The sequence below is a fragment of the Papio anubis genome, chromosome 8 (genome assembly GCF_008728515.1).
Source record: "Papio anubis isolate 15944 chromosome 8, Panubis1.0, whole genome shotgun sequence".
Taxonomy (NCBI): domain Eukaryota; kingdom Metazoa; phylum Chordata; class Mammalia; order Primates; family Cercopithecidae; genus Papio; species Papio anubis.
In genome coordinates, this window is record NC_044983.1 from 96104733 (window position 1) to 96130953 (window position 26221).

General features: G+C 42.3%; 2 protein-coding genes across 4 annotated transcripts; one reads left to right on the top strand and one right to left on the bottom strand.

Moving 5' to 3' along the window:
- Positions 1-368: 368 nt before the first annotated feature.
- Positions 369-19337, bottom strand: PABPC1 (poly(A) binding protein cytoplasmic 1). 3 transcript variants are annotated; one of them, XM_003903031.4, is made up of 15 exons: positions 17726-19337; positions 14445-14638; positions 14131-14246; positions 11861-12000; positions 9511-9605; positions 9082-9219; positions 8794-8889; positions 5880-6152; positions 5553-5643; positions 4321-4431; positions 4085-4239; positions 3027-3111; positions 2355-2485; positions 1743-1836; positions 575-817 (listed from the first exon to the last, which is right to left on the bottom strand). In XM_003903031.4, the coding sequence occupies exons 1-14, from the start codon at positions 17916-17918 to the stop codon at positions 1744-1746; spliced, it is 1911 nt and encodes a 636-aa protein (XP_003903080.1). In that variant the 5' UTR covers positions 17919-19337; the 3' UTR covers positions 575-817; position 1743. The 3 variants fall into 3 exon arrangements, 2 of the variants coding, with proteins under 2 accessions (XP_003903080.1, XP_009211699.1); XR_002523913.2 differs by lacking the exon at positions 2355-2485 and having other exon boundaries at positions 369-817; XM_009213435.2 differs by lacking the exon at positions 575-817 and having other exon boundaries at positions 1559-1836; positions 17726-17918.
- LOC103887007 (translation initiation factor IF-2-like) lies at positions 18325-26221 on the top strand. Its single transcript, XM_031669694.1, has 2 exons — positions 18325-20077; positions 25874-26221. Exon 1 carries the CDS (start codon positions 18360-18362, stop codon positions 18996-18998), a length of 639 nt encoding a protein of 212 aa, XP_031525554.1. The 5' UTR covers positions 18325-18359; the 3' UTR covers positions 18999-20077; positions 25874-26221.

The following is a 26221-nucleotide window of genomic DNA, read 5'->3' on the forward strand; positions in this document are numbered from 1 at the left end:
TAAACTGGCAGGCCAGGCATGGTGGCTCATGCAGGAGGTCACCTTGAGCCCAGGAATTCAAGACCAGCCTGGACAAAACAGGAAGACCCCACCTCTACCCGCAAAAAAAAAAACCCATAAACTGGTTTATCTTCAAAAGCTGATGGGTGTCAGTCTTGTAGATGAAATATTAAGATCATAATCCATATGGAAACCTTAACTCATAAAATGCACTACAGGAATTGTCTTGTGCCTTTTACATAAAACCAATAGACCCCTTGAACTTAACAGTACATTTTTCAAAGATTCTTATGTCAGCTCAGCACCATTAAGATATTACCTATTTATGCATGGCAATTATAAAGACTTTGAAAAAAAGCAAAACCGTGCACTGTTTAAGGAATTTTTATTAAAGCAAGAATTTTATAATCCAAATTACGTTTCCTTGCTCAGTTATCAATTCTGTTATTTAAAACAGAACTGACATTTTGAGCTATTCCACAGTAAAGAATTACAAAATTAAAGAAAGGAATGCTTTAAATTTTTGTACTTTGCTGAAAATTCTTTTTCCCAGGGTCTATAAAACATTAATTTGTTTTTATATTTTACTATTTTTTTGTGTTTTTTTTTTTTGTTTTTAAATCAATAAGTAATCTAGGACTAGCATTATGTTTGCTAGACCTGGCATTTGCTCGGTACATAAGGTTCAAAGTTTCCTTTCCTTTTTTTATTTATTTTATATTTTGCAATGTTTTTTTTCCATAATATTTAAGTTTTTCGATGTTTAGATATTTTTCTTCGGTGAAGCACAAGTTTCTTTTCGTGGTCCCTGATCAATCTGTAAATGTTAAAAAAATAAATTAAGACCAGGACTATCACTTGTCAGTAGCAAATTAAAGCCCTTAGCCAAATCCAATGTAGCTGCCTGTTTTTATCTATAGTTTTATTGGAACACAGCCATAACTGTTCATTTGTATATATACTGTATACGGTTGTCGTGACATGGTAACATTGGAACAAGATCATTTCAGAGATAACATGGTCCTCAAAGCCCAAAATATTTCCTATCTGGCCCTTTACAAAAAAGATTTACTAATCCCTGGTCCTGATCCCGGCTGCACTACTCAATTTCTTGGGAGTAATGAAAGACAGCAGTAGAGACCCAAGGACATCACCCGAAAAGGAAAGGTGTAACTATGAAAGCCAACCTGTGACAGGCCATTTAATATATATTACTATACAAAATCTGGCAGGGCGCAGTGGCTCACGCCTTGTAATCTCAAGACTTTGGGAGGCAGAGATGGGCAGATCACTTGAGGTCAGACGTTTCAGACCAGCCTGGCCAACACGGCAAAACCCCGAGTCTAGTAAAAATACAAAACTTAGCTGGGCATGGTGGCATGGGCCTATAATCTCAGCTGCTTGGGAGGCTGAGGCAGGAGAATTGCTTGAACCTAGGAGGCAGAGGTTGCAGTGAGCCGAGATCGCGCCACTGCACTCCAGCCTGGGTGACAGAGCGAAACTCCATTTCAAAAAAAAAAAAAAACCTGAAAGTGCTGGGACTTTAAGAATCCAACAGTTAACGGCTAAAATTCCTTTAATTCCTCTATAGTTAGTTCTACTTTTCCTTGAAAAATTAGCAATACATTTAAATGACCTGTAAAATGATCTTTTACTACGTACATTTCAAAAATATGCTCAACAAACTTAATAAAAGATGAAGAAAATAAGCTTAAAACAATAAACCAGAGGGAAAAGCTCACTTTAAACAGTTGGAACACCGGTGGCACTGTTAACTGCTTTCTGGGCAGCCTCTTTAGCTTGGTGGGCTTGTAGTACAGCTACAGCTTCATCAACCTAAGAAAGGTGCAAACAGATAAACTGGTTCAGGAAAGGAAATAAAGAGTTTCATATTGGTAACATACCAATTCCCAACAAAGATAAGTTTCTTCCCTCAGATGAAAGTATAAATTGTTACGTTAAACTATATACATTCAATTTTGAGTTCCATTACACCATTATTCTAGAATTATGAATCGCCCCCTTGCACTTCTCTTTCCTTGTCCTCCCCATGCTCGAAAAATATTTGTCTCCACTAGAGAAAGCAGCAGCAGTTGAGAGTATGACTGTTGGAGCTGATGGGATTTGAAGCCAGGTTCTGCCACTTAAGAGCTGTGTAGGCATTTGGCAAATTACTCAGCCTGTTTCAGTTTCCCTATCTATAAAATGGGGATAATAGCGCCACAGGTTATTATGCAGACTTTACAATTGTACATGGCTTATATATAACATAAGTGTTCTGTACAATTAAGTCCCCATAAAAAGCCATGTAATAACTGTGTAAAGAGGCAACATGGTAAATAAATTTAAATCACCTTAGAACGGAGTGACTCAGGAGACTCGAGCATATGAAGAAGTTCTGAATTATCAATCTCCAACAACATGCCAGTGATTTTACCAGCAAGAGTAGGGTGCATGGCTTGAATAAGAGGAAACAGCCGTTCACCTAGGAACAGAAACATTCAAAAACTCCCTTCAATAAAAAAAAAGTTTTTAACTGCTTTGAATTACCACATTAAACTGGGGTTTAAGAACCATACTTCTGTCTTACGTATATAATAAACCATAATCCACAATTTCATTATGTCTTCATGGGAACAACATAGTTAAGAAAATCAGCCACGAGGCAATTAACTCTTGACATTATCGGCTTGCCAATTAAGCAATGTTACCATTAGATTGTCAAATCGGTGTTCAGGCAAAGTCACAAATTTTCTTCTCATTTGCTTCCAAATTCCTTATCTCAAAAATGTAGTGAGGGCCCACGGTGACTAATGCCCTACTACCCTATTTATTACTAACAATACATTTTCTTATTGGCTTTCCAGTGGTTTTAATTAGGCAGACCAACTGTGTATCATAATCATTCATGCCAATTCAGATCAATTCCCCTGCCCTAGTTGTCAATTTTAGGTACAAACGGTGCCTAAGTGATTCCTATATTTTCTAGTCTCTTTAAACTGGCAAGGTGAGACGAAAGTACTCACCCAACATTTGCTTTTGCTCTTGAGGAGGGGCAGATGCCAACATGGAAGCAGTCAAAGGTTCCTGACCTTGTACATGAACAGCAGGCTAGACAGAAAATGAGAACTTAAGTTTAAAGCACAGAAAAAAAGGCAAATACAGTCATCAATGGACATCTGCTGAAGTGGTAGACTTCCATCGAAACATGAGGTGGAGAAGTTGAGTGAGTGAATCAGAGGCCAAAGTAGTTATTATATATCATATACCATAGATAGATATATATATTTTTGAGATGGAGTCTCGCTTTTTCGCCCAGGCTGGAGTGCAATGGCGCAATCTTGGCGCACTGCAACCTCCGCCTCCCGGATTCAAGCAACTTTCCTGCCTCAGCCTCCCCAGTAGCTGGGATTACAGGCATGTGCCACACCACGCCTAGTTAATCTTTCTATTTTTAGAGCTGGGGTTTCACCCTGTTGGCCAGGCTGGTCTCAAACTCCTGACCTCAAGTGATCCACCCGCCTCAGCCTCCTAAAGTGCTGGGATTACATATAGGTGTGAGCCACCATGCCCGGCCCATAGCTACTTATAATAGTTGTTTTAGACCAGGCATGGTGATTTAGGATGTGAATTTCTGGCTGCTTGTCCAATTCCTGAAGCATAACACATCTTACGTACTATCACATTAGCAGGATGATCCAGATAGGCTAAGCTCTCAAAAATCTATCATGCAGGTGTCTTCACATTTTTTCTTTTGAGACAGAGTCTTGCTGTCACCCAGCAGGGATTACAGCTTGCTGCAGCCTCAAACTCCTGGGCTCAAGCAATCCTCCTGCCTCAGCCTTCCTAGTAGCTGGGACTACAGGCATGTGCCACCACATCCAGCTAGTTTTCTTTGTGGAGACAGGGTCCTGCTATGTTGCCCAGGCTGGTTGGTCCCAAACTCCTGGTCTCAAGCAGTCTGCCTGCCTCAGCCTCCCAAAGTGCTGGGGTTACAGGTGTGAGCCACTGTACCCAGCTGTCTTCACACCTTTGATTTCACCCAAGAAATGTGATTTTTATTAAGAAATCATTAAATCCATACCTGTTGCATTGTAACTTGTGGCTGTGCATTAAGATGTTGCTGAGGATTGCGAACTCCTGCAGCATATTTATACTGTGGAACGGTGCGGACAGCAGGAGTAGCTGCAGCAGCTGCAGCTGCAGGACGTGGACCCATTGTCTGTGTTGATGTGTTAGCTAAAAAATAAGAACGTTTTGTATTTTTATCTTGCTCTTTCAAATTGGTGATCAATTTTTAAAAGAAGGATTAAGACTCACCAACACGCTGTGTTGACATGACTCGTGGAACCTGTGAAGAAGCTGGTCTCATAGTACTAAATGGTGGTCTAGGAGCAGCTGGGCGGATAGCACCGGGCATATTTTGGAATGCTGCATTTTAAAGATTTGAATATACATTAACTGGGAAAATTTACTGACTGAAAAGTGTTCATGCTATTTTCTTCGATCTGAGGTTTGCATAAAAGACTAAAAAGTGACAAAGCTTTTTAAAGCTGAGTCTTACATCTGCCATTTTCCCAGACTCAAGAGCATCAGTAAGTAAAAACATTAATTCATACAGGATGAGTACTTATAAATATACTTGGAACAAAATCATGATAAAATTCTAAGTGCTCCCAGCCGGGCCAACAGGGCAAAATCCCGTCTCTACAAAAAATTTAAAAAATTAGCTGGGTGTGGTGGTGTGTGCCTGTAGTCCCAGCTACTTGGGAGGCTGAGGCCGGAGGATCACTTGAACTCGGGAGATGAAGGCTGCAGTAAACCAAGATCATGCCACTGCACTCCAGCCTGGAAGACAGAGTGAGACTCTGTCTAAAAAAATAAACTCTAAGTGCTCTTGGAATATAACGTACTGTTCCACAGGACAAGACTTAAAATGCCACGACTCTGATTCTCATATATGATTAAATGGAACGAGACCTTTAAAACTGTGGCCTAATAAAATACGAAACTGGCTGGGTACCACAGCTCACGCCTGTACTCTGAACACTTTAGGAGGCTGAGGTGGGCGGATGACCTGAGATCAGGAGCTCGAGACGAACCTGGCCAACATGGTGAAACCCCATCTCTACTAATAATGCATTAAGTTAGCTGGGTGTGGTGGCGGGCACCTGTAATCCCAGCTACTCCAGAGGCTGAGGCAGGGAGAATCGCTTGAACCTGGGAGGTGGAGGTTGCAGTGAGCCGAAATTGAGCCACTGCACTCCAGCCTGGGGCAACAGAGCGAGACTCTGTCTCAAAAATAAATAAATAAATAAATAAATAAATAAATAAGAGCTGTACCTATTCCCAAAACTCTTATAAAAGGAAATCAAACCACTGTAGACATTACTATCTTAGCACTGTTTTTAAATGCTATAAAAATGAACATCCATAACCACAAATTACGTGAAATGCAATAGTTAACCTAACATTGATATAGAAGAGCTGTTTTACCCAATGCGTATTTTTAAACTCAATCCCCAACCTTAATTAAAAGAAAAAATACTTACGATGAGGTCTGGCACCCTGAGCAGTCCAGCGAGGACTTGGTCTTAGTTGAGCAATTTGGCTAGGAGGATAGTATGCAGCACGGTTCTGAGTCTGCAGGGGAAAAAAAGCACATGAGTTTATCAGTTAAAGAAAAAAGCAAATAATGCAATAAATTATACGTACTTTTTCAAAACATTTACCAGGCCTTCACACTCAAGCATTTTTTCCAACTCAATCATAATTCACCTTTCTTAATGTTTCACATTTGGGGGGCATGGGGCATAAAAAACACTAGAAATGACCAAATATGAAATCCTTCATGGTTCTGGTTGCCTCCTAAAACCTACCTGTGGGATAGCTGCCATGAAGTAACCTGAAGGAGGTGCTGGCTGGTAGGGGTTGATTACAGGGTTGGGCACAGCTCGTACACTTGCCATTCTCTGCATATACTGGTTAGTGAGGTGAGCCTGGCGCTCTTCTTTGCGCTGAGCTAAAGCTACATACAATGGCTTTGTGGCCACAATTCTACCGTTCATTTCTGTAACTGCTTTAGTGGCTTCTTCTGGGGAGGAGAAACATACAAAACCAAACCCTTTGCTGCGACCACCCTCCATCATAACCTATTAAAAGGAAAAAAAAAAAAGTTAATGCAATGGTAGAATGAGGCACATAAAAAGAGTATTACAATTTAGACAATGATAAATCACCGAATCAAATAACTAAACCGTATTAATGCTTAATCTTGTATTCACCCATTGAGTTCACAATTTTTCCTTAATACCCAAGTTACTAAGGGCAAACTACACATATGCACTACCCTAGTCAAGCCAAAGTGAAGGCCGCACAGAAACTTTTAAAGATTTTAGATACTGAATTTGATTGTATCTTCAATATTAAAATTATCTAAATAAATACATCCCAGGTCTACTAAATGGGCTTTTGGGCACCACTGGAAGCATTTCCCAATTAAATTGTGACTACTCTAACAATTCAAGCTGACAAGATGCTTTACTATGCCTTTGAGAAAAAAAGTAGTTGCATCTTACAATACCCACATCTTAAAGTTTTCACATTCAAGAGCAGAGGATCCATAAATATTACACTACAAAGAACACTCAAGAGGAAGGTTCCTCTAAAATTGATTGCAAAGACCTTTTAAATGAGAAATGAAGACTTGCAAAGAACCACTCGCTAGGCCAGCAATATATATACGCGTGCTATAAAACTAAATTAACAGTATGCGAGTGGCACAGGAACAAATGGTAATAAAATAAGAGTTCAGGAATATACCCAAGCAATTATGGGAATTCACTGTGTTAAAAGTTAACATTTTAAAGTACTGGGGAAAAAGGACTTTGGGCTACTCAATGCATGATACACTGGGACAAATGAAAAAATGTAGAACTCTTATTCACATTACATTGAAAAATCTTAAATGCCAGGTAGATTCTGAGTCTGAATGTAAAATGTAGAAATAGAAAGCCTTTCTAAGATCTCACACACACACACACACACAAACTGAAGTCCATAAAGTGGAAAATCCGAAGAAAACATTTCCAATATAAAACAAATGTTCGGCCGGGCATGGTGGCTCATGCCTGTAATCCTAGCACTTTGGGAGGCCGAGGCGGGTGGATCACCTGATGTCAGGAGTTCAGGACCAGCCTGGCCAACATGGAGAAACCCCGTCCTTACTAAAAATACAAAAATGAGCCAGGCATGGTGGCAGGTGCATATAATCCCAGCTACTCAGGAAGCTGAGGCAGGAAAACTGCCTGAACCCAGGGGGTGGAGGTTGCAGCGAGCTGAGATCGTGCCACTTCACTCCAGCCTGGGTGAAAGAGCAAAACTCCGTCTCAAAAAAATAATAAAACAAATGTTCCCTCAATCAGTAAAAAGACAATCAGCCAGGCACGGTGGCTCGCGCCTGCCCAACACTTTAGGAGATCACCTGAGGTCAGGAGTTGAAGACCAGCTTGCCCAACACGGTGAAATCCCATCTCTACTCAAAATGCCAAAAATTAGCTGAGCGTACGCACGTCTGTAATCCCAGCTTCTCAGGAGGCCGAGGTAGGAGAATCACTTGAACCCGGGAGGCGGAGGCTGCAGTGAGCCGAGATTGCACCACTGCACTCCAGCTCAGGCGAGAGTGAGACTCATCTTTAAAAAAGGCAAAAAAATAAAAAATAAAAAATAAACCCTCCTAAGTTTAAGCATTTGCGTTGTGCCACATTAAAAGCACTCTTGGGCCGCATGTGGCCTGCAAGCAGCAGGCTGGACAAGCTTGGCATAAGCCCAGGAAAGGCTGAGGCTGCAGTGAGCTGTGACTGTGCCATGCCCCTGCACTCCAACCTGGGCAACACAGTAAGATCCTGTCTCAAGAAACAGAAAAACATGCATGCTTCATACATTCAAAATATGCTGATGCACAACGCTCAATTTAAACAACATCCAGGGAACACACTGAAGACAAAAACATTCAGGAATAAATTATATCATACTCTAAGTACTCTTACATAAAAAGCATAATCTGAAACACAAGACAACCATAGGACTTCCATCTTACTTGTATTCACACACCTTTCCCCTAACATTTCCTCACTCTCACAGAAGCTTCCTCGGGCTTGCCAGGAAAAGCTGACTAGAAAGATCAGCCACAGCGTCATTCCAGTTCAGTTGAGTTGTAATTTTTTCTATGCACTCTTCCCCAACCCCAGCAGAATTACATATGCACAAAACTTTGCATATAGAGGGACTCTTGGCCCACGGACACTAGACAAAAACATCTAGAAGAAAACTTCTTAAATCAAGATTTCAGAATCTGTACTAGAATACTACTGTTGTGTTTCTTAATCTCTCATTTCAAGTAAAAGAAAATATGATCTCTATTCTTACTGCTAGGGGGCAGGGGAAGGAATTGGGGCTTGACTACCCAGAATGAATTGTAGACATGAACAAACAGATCAGAACTATACTAACAATTATAAGTCCCTAATAAATTGCTTTAGTAAAATGACTAATTGTTGGAATACTGCATATCATGTGAGGATTATCAGTCGACCTTAGCAAAGAGTTCAGCACTTGCCATTTATAAGTTAACCCTTAGGCTACGACAACTACTTCAAATGTGAATATAAGTTTTAGAAGTAACGAAGCAAACACCTCTCTAGTGGCTATAATTAATGCAAAATTTATATACATATATCTACATGTATGAATTTTAATCAAACCTCAAAAAAACTGCACCATATGTTTTCTTACCTTTGCACTAGTGATTGTACCAAATGGAGAAAACTCTTTCCGGAGACGTTCATCATCAATACCATCATCAAGATTTTTCACATAAAGATTAACACCCTAAAAAGAAGAAAAGAAAACTATAGAAAAAGAAAACCATGGTGGTCCCCAATTACATCTCCTATTATTTTATCCCATGTTTCTTCTCCTATTCCCCTCTCAAACCCTCCAGTTACCTGGGAGTAACTGAAATCAACGTAAAATAGGTTTCCTCATCCCTGTCTTATTTTGCTTGTTCAATTAAAAATGAACCTGGTATCTGGTGATCCTATCTTGCTTCATCTGTTCAAATTTGCGCTTAAGTTCCGTCTGCCGTTCCACCTTTTTCTGAGCTCGACCAACGTAAATTTGTTTTCCATTGAGCTCCTTTCCATTCATCTCATCCACAGCCTTCCAAAAAAAAAAAAAAAAAAAATCACAAAACTTTCAACTTATAGTTCATTTCCTTAACAGTTAAGACGAATTTGTTAAGTCACAAAAGCTAAAGACAAACCCATCCCAAAATCTCAAGGTTTTGGGACAACATAGGTTACCAATTTATACTCTCAAAGCTAATGCATAAAATGCAAATAACTGAAAATATAAGAACATGTAAAATAGCTATTAGTATGCACATAAACTTCAACACAAGAGCAACTCAACTTTGCACCCCCTTCTTCCTGCTGAATACAGACCACTTACTTTCTGTGCATCTTCATGCCTTTCAAAGCTTACAAATCCAAATCCTTTGGATTTTCCACTTTCATCAGTCATTACTTTCACACTTAAGGCAGGCCCTAAAAAATTTTTTTAAATAAATCAAAAATATTCCATACAATATTCATGTTATACATTTCAAATTTCAATATGCAAAGACAAAGCCACGAAAAAAATGAGATAAAATTTCAAAACTCCATAAATTGACTCCTCCCTCCCACCTTGAAAGACCCTTTATTATTAAGAAGGTAAATACCTTCCCTCCCCTGAAGGATTCCTCCTTCCATTTAAGGAGGTTTACTTTAAATGGCTGTAGAAAGTTTCATTCTCAGCTCTAGCACAAAACAGAGTTGCGTTTTTTACCCAATAATTTGAAGCCTTCCCTTTTCTATATAGTATCTCATTCCATCACCCAGGCTGGAGTGTAGTGGCACAATGAATAAGCTCACTTTAACCTCAACTCCTGGGCTCAAGTGATCCTCCTGCCTCAACTTACCGAGTAGCTGGAACTACTGGCCCACATACCACCATGCTTGGCTAACTTACTTTTTGTAGAGATAGGGTCTTGCCATGTTGCCCAGGCTAGTCTCAAACTTGTGGCTTCAAGTGATCTTCCTTCCTTGACCTCCCCAAACGCTAGGGTTACAGGCATCAGCCACTGTGCCAGACCAATTTGATTTTCTTTGTATCAATTAAGACACAAGTATTTATTAAGCCTTGGCCTACCTGACTTTCAATAGGGAGTGGAGGGAATACATGGTTGGACTCTTTGGTAAGACACAGGTGATTTAGGAATTTGAAAGACAGGAAAAAAAATTTTTTTTTAAAGACACAGGTGAATTACCTGGAGGAGAAAGCATTTATTTCTGAAGACATGTTTTCCCCTAACTCCCTCTAAAGTGGGAGAGATAAGTAACTGAGGCAGGTGATCTCTCAAGCAAGTGGGGCAGAAAAGGTTAAAAATCACATTTGATTACAAAAATTTAGAAGACGTATGGGCCAAGGCAGATTTTCTTCTGAATGTGCCTCTCTCCTGAGGCCAAAGAAAATACGACATATTCACATATTTGTGGTCAACTTATGCAGCATTACTCATGGGATAGGTAGTTAACATCAACTTTTACAAATAGCTTCTAATTAAAAGATATTAAGAAACACGATAGTTGAAATATATAAAAGACAGTAGCTAAAGACAATTTGGGGGTTGAGCTGTGAAACATGATGTCACTTTCTACATTTTATATTATCTTTGTGCAAAATGGTATGTTTTTTGCTCTAGTGGAGGGCTCAATGTGATATGCTAGCATGGCAATAAGCTATTACATTTTCTGGCCAGGCGCAGTGGCTCACATCTGTAATCCCAGCACTTTGGGAGGCCGAGGTGGCTGGGATCACTTGAGGTCAGGAGTTGGAGACCAGCCTGGCCATCATGGTGAAACCCCGACTCTACTAAAAGTACAAAAATTAGCTGGGCATGGTGGCGCACACCTGTAATCCCAGCTACTCAAGGAGGAGATAGGAGAATTGCTTGAACCTGGGAGGTGGAGGTTGCAGTGAGCCAAGATCACGCGACTGTGCTCTCCAGCCTGGGTGACAGAGCAAGAGTCAAAAAAAAAAAAAAAAGTACTAGATTTAGTATTATATTTCCAAATTCTTTATTATTTGACATACTAAAAAAAGCAAGCCACCTCTAAGTTCAACAAAAAGTGCAAAGGGCAGGGTCAAGCAAATCATCTGCACGTGTACGCTTAAAAGTTATTTTCTGTTACACCCCTACCTAAACTAAGGCTGGTATGTGCTTCATTAATTTCAAGTTTTACGAAGTTATTTTTAAATGCAGGAAATAAGTATTTTAAATCCCAAGGAATCACTGGAAAATCTGGATTTTTGGCTTCATTGCTGAAAATCATTGTTTTAAACTGCTTAAACATGATGTTACTTAAACTGACCAGCTTTATTGTCCTATGAGACTGCATTCCACTGTAAGCTGGCTGTGTCAAATGTATGCTTCTGACGACACGGGATCTCTAATCACACACACGTGCACACACACATATATATATCTCCAGCCTCTTAATGTAAAATATTTTAAAATCTGTCCTAATTACTTAGTCATATCTTACTGTGCGAATCTAATGCTATTAACCTTTAACCTGGATAGAATTCTATTTATGTGTAATAGATGGCCAGCAGCTTAATTCTAATAACCACAAATATTTTAAAGTACCACGTAAGTCTAATTTTATTGCCTTTTTTAGTATAAAGTAATAGCTAAAATTAACATTGAGCACTAATTCAGAACTTTGTGTGTAAAAATTTAATTAAGACACATTACCAAACTTGCCAAAGAGATCCTTAAGGCGCTCATCATCCATGTCTTCTCCAAAATTCTTGATGTAAACATTGGTGAATTCTTTTGCCCTAGCTCCAAGTTCAGCTTCTCGTTCTTTACGAGACTTAAATCGTCCAACAAATCTAAGATATACAAGGACTATAACATTAGATACTATTTTATAAAGTTCAAATTAATTAAGCCTGATGGTTGGTTTTGTTATTGTTACTGAGAATATTCAGAATCCCTAATAAAGAGCACTCTACAAAAGAGAAATGGGGCCATAATTTAAGATATGACACCATGAAATACATGAATAAACCTCTAACTACAATCACAAAAAAGGAAACTTTTAATACACACTTCTCTAGCTACCCCAGGGTTAAAGGGATCACTCCCATCAATACAAATGAGTGGAAGTGCATGTGTACCGTGCCAATAAGAAGACCTCTATCAAATTAAAAAGCTTTCATCGTCATTTCAAAGTGGCCGTTGCGCTTTCTCTGCCATCTCCTAGAATAAAAATTTAAACTTCCCAATCCTGTACTCTAACATACAACAGCCTGACATAACTGCAGCATTTTCAACAAAATGACACTAAAATTTAATTTTTCCTGAATGTAACAGTAGTAATTCACAACAAGGATCACTGGGCTAGGCAGTGGCTCACACCTGTAATCCCAGCACTTGGGGAGGCCAAGGTGGCATAATCACTGGAGCCCAGAAATTCAAGTTCAGCCTGGCCAACATGGTGAAACTGTCTCTACTAAAAATACAAAAATTAGTTGGGTGTGGTGGTGTACACCTGTAATCCCAGCTACTTGGGAGGCTAAAGTACGAGAATCACTAGAACCCGGGAGGCAGAGGTTGCACCACTGCACTCCAGCCTGGGCAAGAGAGCAAGACCATGTTTCAAAAAAATAAAAATAAAAAGAATAAGTATCACTGAAGAAGAAAAGGTAGCACGTGTGTCATAGCATATTGTAATACACAGCAAAACAGAAGGAAAAACCATCTTCCATAATCTAACCCTAGTCATCTAAATCTCCTTATCTCTAACCTAGCTTTGGAATAAAAAGTAAAATAAAAATAATTGCCTTATCTCCCCACAAAATATGGTTGGTCTTCACTATGCTGTTAGTTTCATAAATGTTCTCAAAGGGAGTGTATTTCATTGTGGGCATCACTTTCTGCTTTGTAAATAAAGCTGCAACTTTTTTAAGAGACAAGGTCTTGTTATTTTGCCCTGGCTGGAGTGTAATAACTGTTCATAGGCACAACCACAGCACACTACAGTCTTGGCTCAAGCATCCTGCCTCAGCTTCCCAGTGGCTGGGAAGAAAGGCACACTGCAGTAAAGCTGAAACTTTATGAAAGACACTTTGTGTACTTCTTCTTAGGACAGTTACAAATTTCCAAAAGAGTTATATCACTTTTACTCCAAACAGCAATATAGCATTCTTTTCTGGATCCTGCCAGGGTTGGGCTTGCTTTTTTTTCTCCTAAAGCACTGGTGACAAGCATTTGTGAGTACTAATTTTTTTTTTTAGACAGAGTTTCAATCTTGTCACCCAGGCTGGAGTGCAATGGCGCAATCTCAGTTCACTGCAACCTCCGCCTCCTGGGTTTAAGTGATTCTCCTGCCTCAGCCTCTCGAGTAACTAGGATTACAGGCATGTGCCACCACGCCCGGCTAATTTTGTATTTTTAGTAGAGACGGGGTTTCTCCATGTTGATCAGGCTGGTCTCAAACTCCCAACCTCAGGTGATGGGCACGCCTCAGCCTCCCAAAGTGCTAGGATTACAGGCATGAGCCACCGCGGCCAGACTTGTGAGTAACGTATGTCTCTCATTTTACAGTACTTAAGAGCAAATTATTTTGAGTTTCCTCACCTATAAAATGGGCTAATTTAACCAGTACCTCAAGAATTATATTAGGTCTGAATTCCTCATTTTTCACTAATACACTGATTTTGAAAAAGCTTCATATTTCTGTTTACCTATCTTCTGTTTTCCTTTTGGCATGAATGTTAATTATACTAAACCTGTTATTTGTATGTTATACCTATTGTGTAAAAAATTCAATTATAAAAATCAAGATTAGCTTATTTTCACTCCAGTACAACTGTATTCAATTTTCTTGTTATTCATCTTTATTTTTATTCTTTTGTCTTACGTGTATCTAACTTCTCCCTGACAAATATTAACTTAAAATGAATGATTTAGAATTATTAAAAATAAGATTCAAAATATGATTAGTTACTTATACTTACACTTTGCGATCATTTAGGAGCATTCCATTCATTTTTTCAATAGCTCGTTCAGCTGCTTCCTGCGTCTCAAAGTGTACAAATCCATAGCCCTTGGAACCATTTTCATCACAAACCACCTAGGGAAAAACGTATACCCATTTTTCTTTATTTGCTATTGATTTAACATTTGTTCAGTGTTGAGAAACAACCTGTTAGCCATCTAACCTGGATATTTGTGAAATAAAGATATCCATTACAGCACAGTTCCTATTTCAAGCACTAAACTAAAAGTAGCTCAACAATATAAACATGTTTACCGGACATTTTTGGCTTACCTTACATGAAAGGATGTTACCAAAAGCAGAAAATGTATCATACAGTGCTTTATTATCAATGGATTTGTCCAGATTTTTAATGAATATGTTGCCTACTCCACTTTTGCGAAGTGATGGATCACGCTGAGACCACATGATGCGTACTGGTTTGCCCTTTATAACATCAAAATTCATGGTGTCCAAAGCACGCTCCGCTGCAGGAAAGACATTTTCAGAGTCAATATTATTTTTGCTGGCTACTTTACATAAACTATGGTGAGTGGAGTGGGTGGACACATGGTCTCACAGTTGAACACTTCCTCTTTAAGCTTCAAGATGGCTAGACCTTTTCAAGTATCACACACTAGTGTAGGACCTAAATTGTATAAAGCAAAGACAAATACCAGAAGCCCCCGAAATTTCTCACATATAAAAGGATGCCATATTGCTAATAATTAATGAGTTCCTGAAGCAATCTCTTGCCTTAATTGCCATTAAATCTAGAAGTACTTTTTTTCCCTAGTTAACAAAATCCAAATTCCTTCACATATGACCCATTTAATAGTATAAGACATTACCCAATAGATTTATCTACAAGCTGGAAGTAGTTTACAGATTTAAATAGTTTAACTTCTTCCCAACTACTTGCTAAAATTGATCATTTCATTGCTAATGACTAACAATATTATACGAAAACCAGCCCATTTCCTAAAAAATGAAAGTTTCTTAATTATTGGGAGGAGGGAGGATTTCAGTGATTCATGGCACAACTTCCATTTAAGAAAATGAAAGGCTAGACCAAGATTTGAATCATGCTTTCAAAAGCTAATGTGAAGTTGGACATACTCGGTTTCATAATCACAGAATTTTAAAAACACCAGGTCTGCAATATTCAGAAATCACTATTAACGCTTTCTTGACACATAAAATCAATTTCACTTTAGATCGCTGATTTTCTTAACAATTGATTTAGTTATTTCTGAATAGTGCTAGAAAATTTCAAAATCTACAATTACTTTCAGGGTCTATAAAGGATTGAATTGGATGTATTCCTGTACCATTAAAGGCTCTAAATGAAATAACACATCCTTAAATGAAAAGACTGGTCCCCCAAGAGAGGAAAAACAGTCCCTTTTAAGTCCTGAAACCATTTCCACAAATTCCATGCCAATGTAAATTTAAAATTATTCACAGGACGAATTTTCCAGCCACCTTTTTTATAAATGAAAGTTCCAGTTTCTAGAATATAGTGATAATCAGCTGTTAGCTCATTATCAAGTGACCACACCTACTCAGCTTCCCTAGTTTTTTTTTTTTTTTTAGCTGACTTTGCTTGAGCTATTTTTCAATGAGTCACCTCTTCCTATGAAATTGAAAACTGGTCACTTTCAGAAGCTATTCTGCCTATCAATGTAGCAATAAGGTTTTAAAAAAATAAGAACAAGAAATCCACTGAATTAGTTGGATGGCAAATTGTACACACAGAACTAGACAAATGGAAAACTGCCATATTCTTTTCAGTAGTTAGGGTACTGGTCTTACTGGTACAGACTGATAATATATACTGTACACTGTAACCACGGCAACCTGAAGTTCAACTCTTCGAACCCCAAGAAACGTAAAAACTGTTTTTTGGATTTAAAAACGTCAAGTTGAGAAAGAGTAACACTTTCAAGTTACCATTTTACGGTCTCTAGAATTCATTCCCGTCTTTTCTCTACCAACTCTTAGGTTGTGATAACCTGTCCCAAAGTTATCTACCCGCATCTGACACGCATTGATACATCCTGCCTAAAGTTGACAAGAACTGTTATGAAGTGACATTTGGAGTTACTGCTTACAGAGCAAAAGGGCAGGAAACCTGTAGTGCAGTTTTACAACTTCTGGCTCTGTGTCACTCAATATTCGCTTCCAAAATCAGTATCAATTTTACACAGTGAAGAGCTGATCAGTAACCTAAGTTCTACTGAATGAATGTTAATAGAAGCGTAAATTCCACCCTTAAGGCATTTTCTACTAAAATAAAAATGAATTCTTATTTCTATTATTTGACACATATTCAAGTGGCCAGCCTGTAGGGGGGAAAAAGGCAAAATTGGGCTGTAAAATGGAATGAAGCTGACTTCTCAAAGCCAATTGATCTAAAGACAAATCCTAGCAACTCAACAGACCATCATAGATATTATCTGTTTACAAAATTGTATTTCTGTTAACTGTTTAGCTTCCAAATAAAAGCACAAAGTTAGCTGCATTTCCCCCCCATAAATTTCAAGCTCAATTTAATCTCTGTTGGTTTGTACTCAGTCATTTCCCAAGATCTACAAGTATCATGGGCCACTTTTTTTTAAAAAAAAGAGAAACTTGAAGTTCTTGCATGCTACAGGTAAGACTGGTCCAGTTGGAATTAAAGTAATATTTTATAGCCAAAATTGACTATTTTATAAAGAAAAGCCCCTCAAAACGACAAGAACTATTTCAGAAGGTAACATATAATATACTCGAAAACTACCAGTATTGTGAATCTAAGGTAAAATTTAACTAAACATGGTCTAAGTTGCCTGAGAAAACTGGCCTTCAAAGTGGTCGGCTCCCACAACCCCTCCTCCCACTCTGCCCTTTTAATGTTAAAGAAATGCTTGATCTAGGGGAAACCCCCAAATGCACGTCTCCAGTAAATTCCATTTCTAGATCCATCAGTCACTGATGAGTTCTGGGGAGTGGACTCACAAGCCTGAGGACCACCACCACACCACACATCGCCACAGGAACTTTATTCTAAGGCCTGGTGGCTCCCCCAGGCGACTGGGCCAGGAGCAGGAGCAGGCCTCGGGCCTGCGAGGTTACAGGGTTCAACACGTGGTATTTTTTGAGCACCGAACTGCACTTCCTCCCAAGGCTGGGGCGCCGGCAGGAGCTCCGGGTGGTGGGAGCGCCTCCACCTCTTACCCACGAAGGGAGCTCAGCGCTCAACGTCCCAGAATCCCGGGGCCACCGGCGGGAGCGCGGCGGAGGAACCGAATCTACCCACCCTCCCGGCGCGTCATCACCCTAAAGTTTGAGAGCGTCTGAGGCCGAGAAAATGGTCGCAAAGGAGGAAGTAGCCGGGCGTGCGGCTGCCGGCAGCGCGAGTCCCCGCCGGTTCGGGGAACGTGACTCCAGGGGCCCCGGCGCCTTCCCGCTGGCCGTCGCGGGGTGACATGCCCTCCCGCCCCCCGCCCCGGGCCCGCCGGCCTACCCCGCCCGCCGCCGCCGCCCGAGCCTCATGGCCGCCCGCCCGCCCGACCGCGGAGCCCGGCGCTCACCGTCCGCCGGCTGCTGGAAGTTCACATACGCGTAGCCCAAGGAGCGGCGGGTGATCATGTCCCTGCAGACCCGGATGGAGAGGATGGGCCCGGCCGGGCTGAACTTCTCGTAGAGCATCGCCTCGGTCACGTCGGGGTGGAGGTCCCCCACGTAGAGCGAGGCCATGGGGTAGCTGGGGGCGCTGGGGTTCATCTCGGCACGGCTGCCCGCAGGGCCACAGGCCGCGACCTTTCCGTGAGAGGAGGAGAGCGAGTGCCGGGGCTGGGGGCCGGAGCCGGGGGGAGGGGAGCGGGAGCAAGCGCAGAGGGACAAAAATCAACCGGAATTGAAAACTACTCAACGGCCGCAGAACGGGGTCGATCCACTGCCGCTGGCTGCCGGCTGCCGGCGGGGAGGGAGGGTGGCGGTGTCGGGTCCGGGCAGCGGGAAGGCCTCGGTCTCTTGGTTCCTTCTTGGAGCTGCTGCGGGGCCGCGGGCGGGCGGGTCGGTCTCGGCTGCTTCACCGGGTTATTTTATAAAAGAGGAAGAAAAAAAAATAAAAGTCTCCGGCGGGGGAGACGCGGATTTTTTGTAAATTTTTTTGGGGTTTTTTAAAAGATTTTTTTAGATTTTTTTTGGATTTTTTAATAATAAATGTGTGTTCCGAGCCCGGAGCACACACTCCGCACTCTCAGCACTAACCGCCGGGGAGAAGGGGAAGCACCGCCTCCTGCACCCTGTACTTATACCCCCCGCCGCACTCGCCCCGCCCCCGCGCGTCTGACGCCAGGGCCCTACGCGAGCGTCAGCGCCGAAGGAGGAGGAGACGCGGAGGCCAGGGGGAGGAGGGAAGAGAAAACAGCAGGAAAGAGCAGAGAGGAAGGGAGAGGTGGCGGCGGCGGAGGCTGCGTTGTGGGGGTGGGGCTGGGGCGAAGGGGCGGGGCTTCTGCGCAGGCGCCGCGGCCGGGGAAGCGGAGCTCGCGCTGCGTCGCGTCCGTGGGGGAGGGGAGGGCGGCACGCGGGCGGTCCTCGGGGGTGTCGGCTGAGGCGGCCCCGCCTTCCGCCCCGCCCTCCCCCGCCTCCACCAGGAGGAGCGTTAACCCGTCACCGCGGCGGTGGGCGGTGCAAGGGGCTTCCGGGTTCCTACGCGCTAACCACCCCCCACGTGCGCGGCCGCTTGGGGCCTCTTCCCGCCGCGGCCGGCCCGGCTTCTCTCGCCCCAGCTCCGAGGGACGCCGGGCACGGGTGAGCGGGCGTGGTCCCCTCCGGGCCCGGTTTCCGAAACGTGCGTAGATGGATCCGGGGTGGCTCCCCGCTCTCTCCTACCCGGACCGCACTACGAGTCCCAGCGGGCACCGCCGCCACGCGCGTCGGCCGCAGAAGCGGTGCCTGCTGGGAGCTGGAGTCCCCAACGGCCGCGGCGCTCGCTGACCCCAACTGGCTGCGGGGGTCGTGGCCGCCCGCTCCGGGACCCGCAACCGTCCTGCGCGCCGGACCCCGGCGCCAACCCGCGAAGCTCCCGGCGGGGAGTTGGGTGGGGGGAGGGAGAGAGAGGGGAGGGCCCCTCGGGTTCCTCGTCCTCTGCTTTTCCAGCCCGATCCTCCTCCGTGTCTTCACTGGAGATTGTCGTTGGTCAAAGTGGATTTAATTTGGGATAGCTGTATTGGAGGTCTTTGATCACTTCTTACCTTAAGGTGCTAGATTGGAGTCAGTGATTTGTGCTGCTTCTGCCAGACATTTCTTGGCGATAGAAACCAGGAGTGGAGAAAAATGAATGTTTTTCCTGAAAGTATGGGTTTGTCATAATCACTACTATATGGCACCACAGCCCTGCAACCAGACAAAATTAGGAATAGTCTAAAACAACCTCATTATAGATAAATAAAACAATTCTGCACATTAGTAGTGGGTTTTAATAGGAATGCTAAATTTAACGAATTGATAGTAATAAAAATCGGCTGTAGGAATGACATTAAATCAACATACAAATTCCACTCGAAAGTAGTAAAGTGCTTTTACAGTTTTTAAAGCACTTGCGTAAACATACTATCATTTGTTCCTGAGAGCAATCTTGTGTGGGAGGTGGAGCAAGTAGTAATAATTTTATTTTACTGTTAAGGGAACAGTCTCAAAGAAGTTAAATGACTGTCCAATTTATTCTTTAATTCAATAAACTTTAATGGATGCCAACTGTATTGCTAGATGTGGAATTAAGTACTTTTTGTTCTCATTTAAATAGAATTTAAACCAGTGGAATCCCACATAAATACTATTTTGCTCCTATTAGGAAGAAGATAAAATGTGACCGGGCATGGTGGCTCACGCCTGTAATTCCAACACTTTGGGAGGCTGAGGCATGCGGATCACTTGAGGTCAGGAGTTCAAGACCAGCTTGGCCAACATGGTGAAACCCCGTCTCTTAATACAAAAAGTAGCCGGGCACGGTGGCTCATCCCTGTAATACAGCACTTTGGGAGGCTGAGGGAGGCAGATCACGAGGTCAAGAGATCGAGACCATCCTGGCCAACATGGTGAAACCCTGTCTCTACTAAAAATACAAAAATTAGCTGGGCATGGTGGCGTGCACCTATAGTCCCAGCTACTCAGGAGCCTCAGTCAGGAGAATCGCTTGAACCCAGGAGGCGGAGGTTGCAGTGAGCCAGGATCGTGTCACTACACTCCATCCTGGTGACAGAGTGAGACTCAAAAAATAAAAATAAAAACAGTAGTTAGGCTTCCAGAGCAGCTTGACAGGCAATGATGCCCTGGATGGTAAGTGGAAGCATTCTTATCACTAGAAAAGGATATTAGTGCTTTGTAGGAGAATACGTAGTTTGGGAAGGGAGTCAGTCATTAGGATGTCCGTGCAGCTGTGGCTCTTGGGTTTAGTAGATGTCATTGTCATATTTTATGGAGGTACAGTTGAGTAAGTGCAAGGGAAAGTAGAAGCAAAGTCCATCCCTGGGGAAAGGCAACTGCTATTTAATAGAATAGGAGAGAGAGTCAGAGCCCAGGAGGAAACAGGAGTGGGATCTGGAACTGAAACCAAGAACCTGTTCCCTTGATCCATCCATCACCAGCCGGCTCCTTTCGCTCAGATCAGAAACTGGTCAATTCGGATCAAAAAGAAAACAAACCAATCTTCTCTTAATGACATATTCCTCTCTCATTCACTTTTTTTTTTCATAGCCAAGCTTTTCATTTCTACTTTATCTCTCCTTAGTTCCTCAACACTACTGTATGACTTCCAGCTCCACTCAAATTGCCCCGTCAACAGTTGCCAATGATCCCTTTCTATTTGACGAATCCAGTGGACTTTCTTCAGGTCAATTTTACTGGACATCTGCAGAGTTTGACACTGTTTTCCTCCCTCTCTTTTGTCACACACACTCTTGGCGTGTGGACTACACTCTCTTGGTTCTGCCTCTCAGACTCCTCCTCCTCTCCCCCAGTAACCATTCCCTGACCACCAGGTAGGATTGGGCACCCCTCCTTCGGTTTTTCCCCTGCCCTCCCCACACCCTGACACTACATTTACTACATTATATCAAAATAGTCTGTTTATGAGCTGTCTCCCAAAATAAGTTGTAAGCTCCAAAAGAGGGCTTATGTCATGTTTATCTGCATCCCTATCATCTACCATGAAGCTTGGCACACTGAGGGTGTATTTTTTCTTTTGAAACCTAAGAGGAGAGGTTCTTTTCAAACCTTCAGGAGAGGACCAGCTAGGCCTTATGGACTGACCATATAGGATGAGGAGGGGGTTAGTTGGGAGGTCTCAACCTGATGGTCACGTGGGCACCTAGGGCCGTGTTCACCTCCAGACTCCTTGGCCTGCCGCAGCATGTTACCTCTCAACTCCACGAGCTGTTTCAGGGAGTGCTTCCTGACATGCCGGTTGGGCTCTCATTTCTAGTGCTGGAAGTAGTGGACTTTTAGTACTCAAAATCAGGCAAGGAGGGACAAGCAAGGACTCCTGGACAAAAGGAGTTTCTGGACCTCCAAAGCTGAGGACACTGTATAGTGGTAATCCCACTAATGTTCTGAGACCCCCTTTTTGATGTTAGCAGTCTGATTGCTTGTGATAGAAGTAATTAAGGCTACGAATAAAAGGCAGAAGATGAAATATTTGTTGATTCCTTCTGCCTTTTTGATTCACTACTCTCATTTTTATCTCCCATCATTTTTTTTTTTTTGTCTTAAAAAATGTGCTGTCTATGTTTATCTGGCTTGCCTGTGTTTATCTAATTTTAGATTGCAAGCTGTGGGACAGAATAATGTCTTTATATGTGCAGCATCTCACTGTGGGTGCCTAAGAATATCTAATGACATTAAAGTCATTCAATTAACCTGTTTTTATTTAATGAGTAAACTGTAAAGTTCTCCGGAGAGCTTATTCACTTGAACTTCACTAGCAATTTATAAGTAATTTTCAGGTTATATCCAGGATATGTTCAGAATATATCCAGGGTAATTTATAGTATCTTGTGTAATGTAAGATAAATTAAAGTTGCCTGGCCTTGTAAGAGCTTTAGGTAATATAGAAAGATATATTTGAAATGGATAATAAGTGAATAGAGCAGATCCCTCTCAATTGAAGGGGTATACTTTCTATAGATCCTTGACATAGAAAAAAAATATTATATGCTGTCTGTGATAAAATCAAAACTCTGCAGTGTTTCAGAAGATGAGCTACCCACTTAATTGCTTTGCCGGGTTGGTGAGGAACATAACACCTACTCAGATTTGCAAATTGTCAGGCCCATGATCGGAGGAATTCCTGAAATGAGACTCACTTCGAGTTTATGTTTTCTTCCGTACTCATTACATGTTTTTCTCATACCAATCAAGAACGAAGGAAGGAATTTATATGAGTTTGAAATGGGGTCCTGTTTCTAGATTGTGTGTCTGATGTTGTAACCTGACATTAGTTCTGAGAAAATGGCAATTAGACTGCTAACATCAAAGAGGGGATCTCAGAACATTAGTGGGATCACCGCCGTACAGCGTCCTCAGCTTTGGAGGTCCAGAAACTCCTTTTGTCCAGAAGTCCTTGCTTGTCCTTGCTTGCCTGACTTTGGGTACCAAAAGTCCACTACTTCCAAGCTAAGCACTAGAAATGAGAACCCAGGCAGCATGTCAGGAAACACTCCCTGAAACAGCTCCTGCAGTTTAGAGGTAACATGCTGCGGCAGGATCAAGGGTCATAAAGTCAAGGGTCATAAACACAGAGTCATAAACACAGAAACAATATTGGGAAAAAATGTGGTTAATGATTTTGTTGTAGAAGAGAATAAGAGAAATCTCAAAATACTAGGGTTTCTTACAAGGTGCTTTTCTAATGGCATAGCCATCTATGTTAAACCAGTGTAGTTGTTATAATAATCATTTAATCTAACAGGGATACTATGGCCAGGAGTGGCAGCTCACACCTGTAATCCCAGCACTTTGTCAGGAGTTCGAGACCAGCCTGGCCAACATGGTGAAACCGTGTCTCTACTAAAAATACATAAAATTAGCCAAGTGTGGTGATATGCTCCTGTAATCCCAGCTACTCAGAAGGCTGAAGCATGAGAATCTCTTGAACCCAGAAGGTGGAGGTTGCAGTGAGCCGAGATCACACCACTGCACTCCAGCCTGGGACAGAGTAAGACTCCATCTCAGAAACAAAAACAAAAACAAAAACAAAACAAAACAAGGATACTATTACCTACCTAATAGGATTCTTGTAAGACTTGAGTAAAATATTATATGTAAACCTTTTTTTTTTTTTTTTGAGACAGAGTTTTGCTCCGTCCCCCAGGCTGAAGTACAGTGGCACGGTCTCTGCTCACTGCAACCTCCGCCTCCCAGGTTCAAGTGATTCTCCTGCTTTACCCTCCCAAGTAGCTGGGATTACAGGCACGTACCACCAAGCCTGGCTCATTTTTGTAACATGTTGGCCAGACTGGTCTTGAACTCCTGACCTCAGGTGATCCACCAGCCTCAGCCTTCAAAAGTGCTGGGTTTACAGCGTGAGCCACCACGCCTGGCCTATATGTAAGCTTAAATAGCATAATATACAGTGCTACCACTTATTGAGTACCTCATATCTCTCTATTACCACACATCAATTGATTTGGTAGATACCGAGTTCAAATATATGACAGAAGTATTAAATAGAGACATACATGGGGGGGGGGGGGGGCAAAAAAAAAAACAAACAAACATACACATGCAGACACATGAAAGAGATACAACTGTTGGCCGGGCGCGGTGGCTCAAGCCTGTAATCCCAGCACTTTGGGAGGCCGAGACGGGTGGATCACGAGGTCAGGAGGTCGAGACCATCCTGGCTAACATGGTGAAACCCCGTCTCTACTAAAAATACAAAAAACTAGCCGGGCGAGGTGGTGGGCGCCTGTAGTCCCAGCTACTCGGGAGGCTGAGGCAGGAGAATGGCTTAAACCCGGGAGGCAGAGCTTGCAGTGAGCTGAGATCCGGCCACTGCACTCCAGCCTGGGCGACAGAGCGAGACTCCGTCTCAAAAAAAAAAAAAAAAAAGAGATACAACTGTTACTGTCCTGAACTAATTTAGAGAACAGAAAAATGCAATGACCCCATTGAGACAATATTAAATATTAGATGCATAACAAAAAAACTAACAAGAGGGGTCAAAGTGAGAATATTCTTGTGATGGGTCATATTCTAGGATCACTGTTCTTAAGGCACAAATACTTTAAGAACATAGGTTAAGATGTAAAGTATTTGGGGCTGGGCATGGTCACTCATACCTGTAATTCCAGTACTTTGGGAGGCCAAGGTGGGCCCATCACTTGAGGTCAGGAGTTCGAGACCAGCCTGGCCAGCATGGTAAAACCCCATCTCTACTAAAAATACAAAACTTAGTTGGGCGTGGTGGTGCATACCTGTAATCCCAGCTACTTGGGAGGCTGAGGCAGGAGAATTGCTTGAACCTGGGAGGTGAAAGTTGCAGTGAGCTGAGATCATGCCACTGTGCTCCAGCCTGGGTAACAAAGCTAGACTCCATTTCAAAAAAAAAAAAGAAGATATAAAATATTTGGCCAGGCATGGTGGCTGGCTCATACCTGTAAACCCAGCACTTTGGGAGGCCGAGGTGGCACAATTACTTGAGGCCAGGAGTTCAAGACCAGTCTGGGTAGCACAGTGAGACCTCATTTCTACAAAGTTAAAACAAAACAAAACAAAGCCAGGTGTGGTGGTGTGCATTTGTGGTCCCCCCTACTGGGAGACTGAGGCAAGAGGATCACTTGAGCCAGGGAGGTTGAGGCTGCGGTGAGCTATGATTGCACCACTACGCTCCAGCCTGGGTGACAGAGCGAGACCCTGTCTCTAAACAAACAACAAGAAGATATAAAGAATGACAAAAATACTTTTCAGATAAATAGAAGAAATTTTAATTTTATTAACAGCTAATATTAATGGAGCATGGATATTTATTGAACCTGGATAATTTTCTTTTCTTTTTTTTTTTTGAAACAGAGTCTCGCTCTTGTTGCCCAGGCTGGAGTGCAATGGCACAATCTCAGCTCACTGCAACCCCTGCCTCCTGGGTTCAAGCGATTCTTCTGCCTCAGCCTTCCGAGTAGCTGGTATTACAGGCGCCCGCCACCACGCCCAGCTACTTTTTTTGTATTTTTAGTAGAGCTGGGGTTTCACCATATTGACCAGGTTGGTCTCAAACTCATGACTTCGGGTAATCTGCCTGCCTCAGCCTCCCAAAGTGCTGGGATTACAGGCATGAGCCACTGCTCCTGGCTGAACCTGGATAATTTTATTGCCTCCTCACAGAATCCTAACAGGCAGGAAACTACAGTATTGCCAATGAGGAAACTGAGGCTTCAGTAGTAGAACAACTTTGATTCAAACACAGGCAGTGCAAATTTCAAAGGATGTCTTTGATGTGGGAATGACGGGGGGCAGACCAGCACTTGGAGTGAGGAAAGGGCATTGTAAGGTGGAAGAAATAACCTCAGGAATGTGGTGGAGGTGGAAATAAGCAGCATGTGTTGAAGGGATGATGAACCCTTGGCTGAAACGGTGAATAGGAGGGCGTAAAGGCAGGCGGGAGAGGGGGCAAGTACGATAAACAATAGATTAGGGCTTGAATGAAAAGGGAACACAGGATCTAAACTTTTGGCTTTCAGGTTTTTTCCAAAAGGTAATTCCAGCGGTGGTGTAAAAGTACTGGATTGGAAAGATGAGAGCCAAAGGAAGACCAGCTGAGATATTCTTGGAATAGCCTCACTTTCATCTTCCTGGAAGTCAAAGAAACAAGTTCCTAACTGTCTAATGAAAAGCAGCACAACAGTTTTATTCAGGAAGACTAATTTTTTTTCCTATAGTAAATCTTCTAAAGAACTTACTGTGTAGCTCTTTAAAGACATTGAATTATGTAAATCAATTATTCATTCACTACAGATCAAATGCTTTTTAGGCCTACAGCATGTGTTGTTATAAATGTTGTTATAAAACATTAAAACCACTAAAGTGTC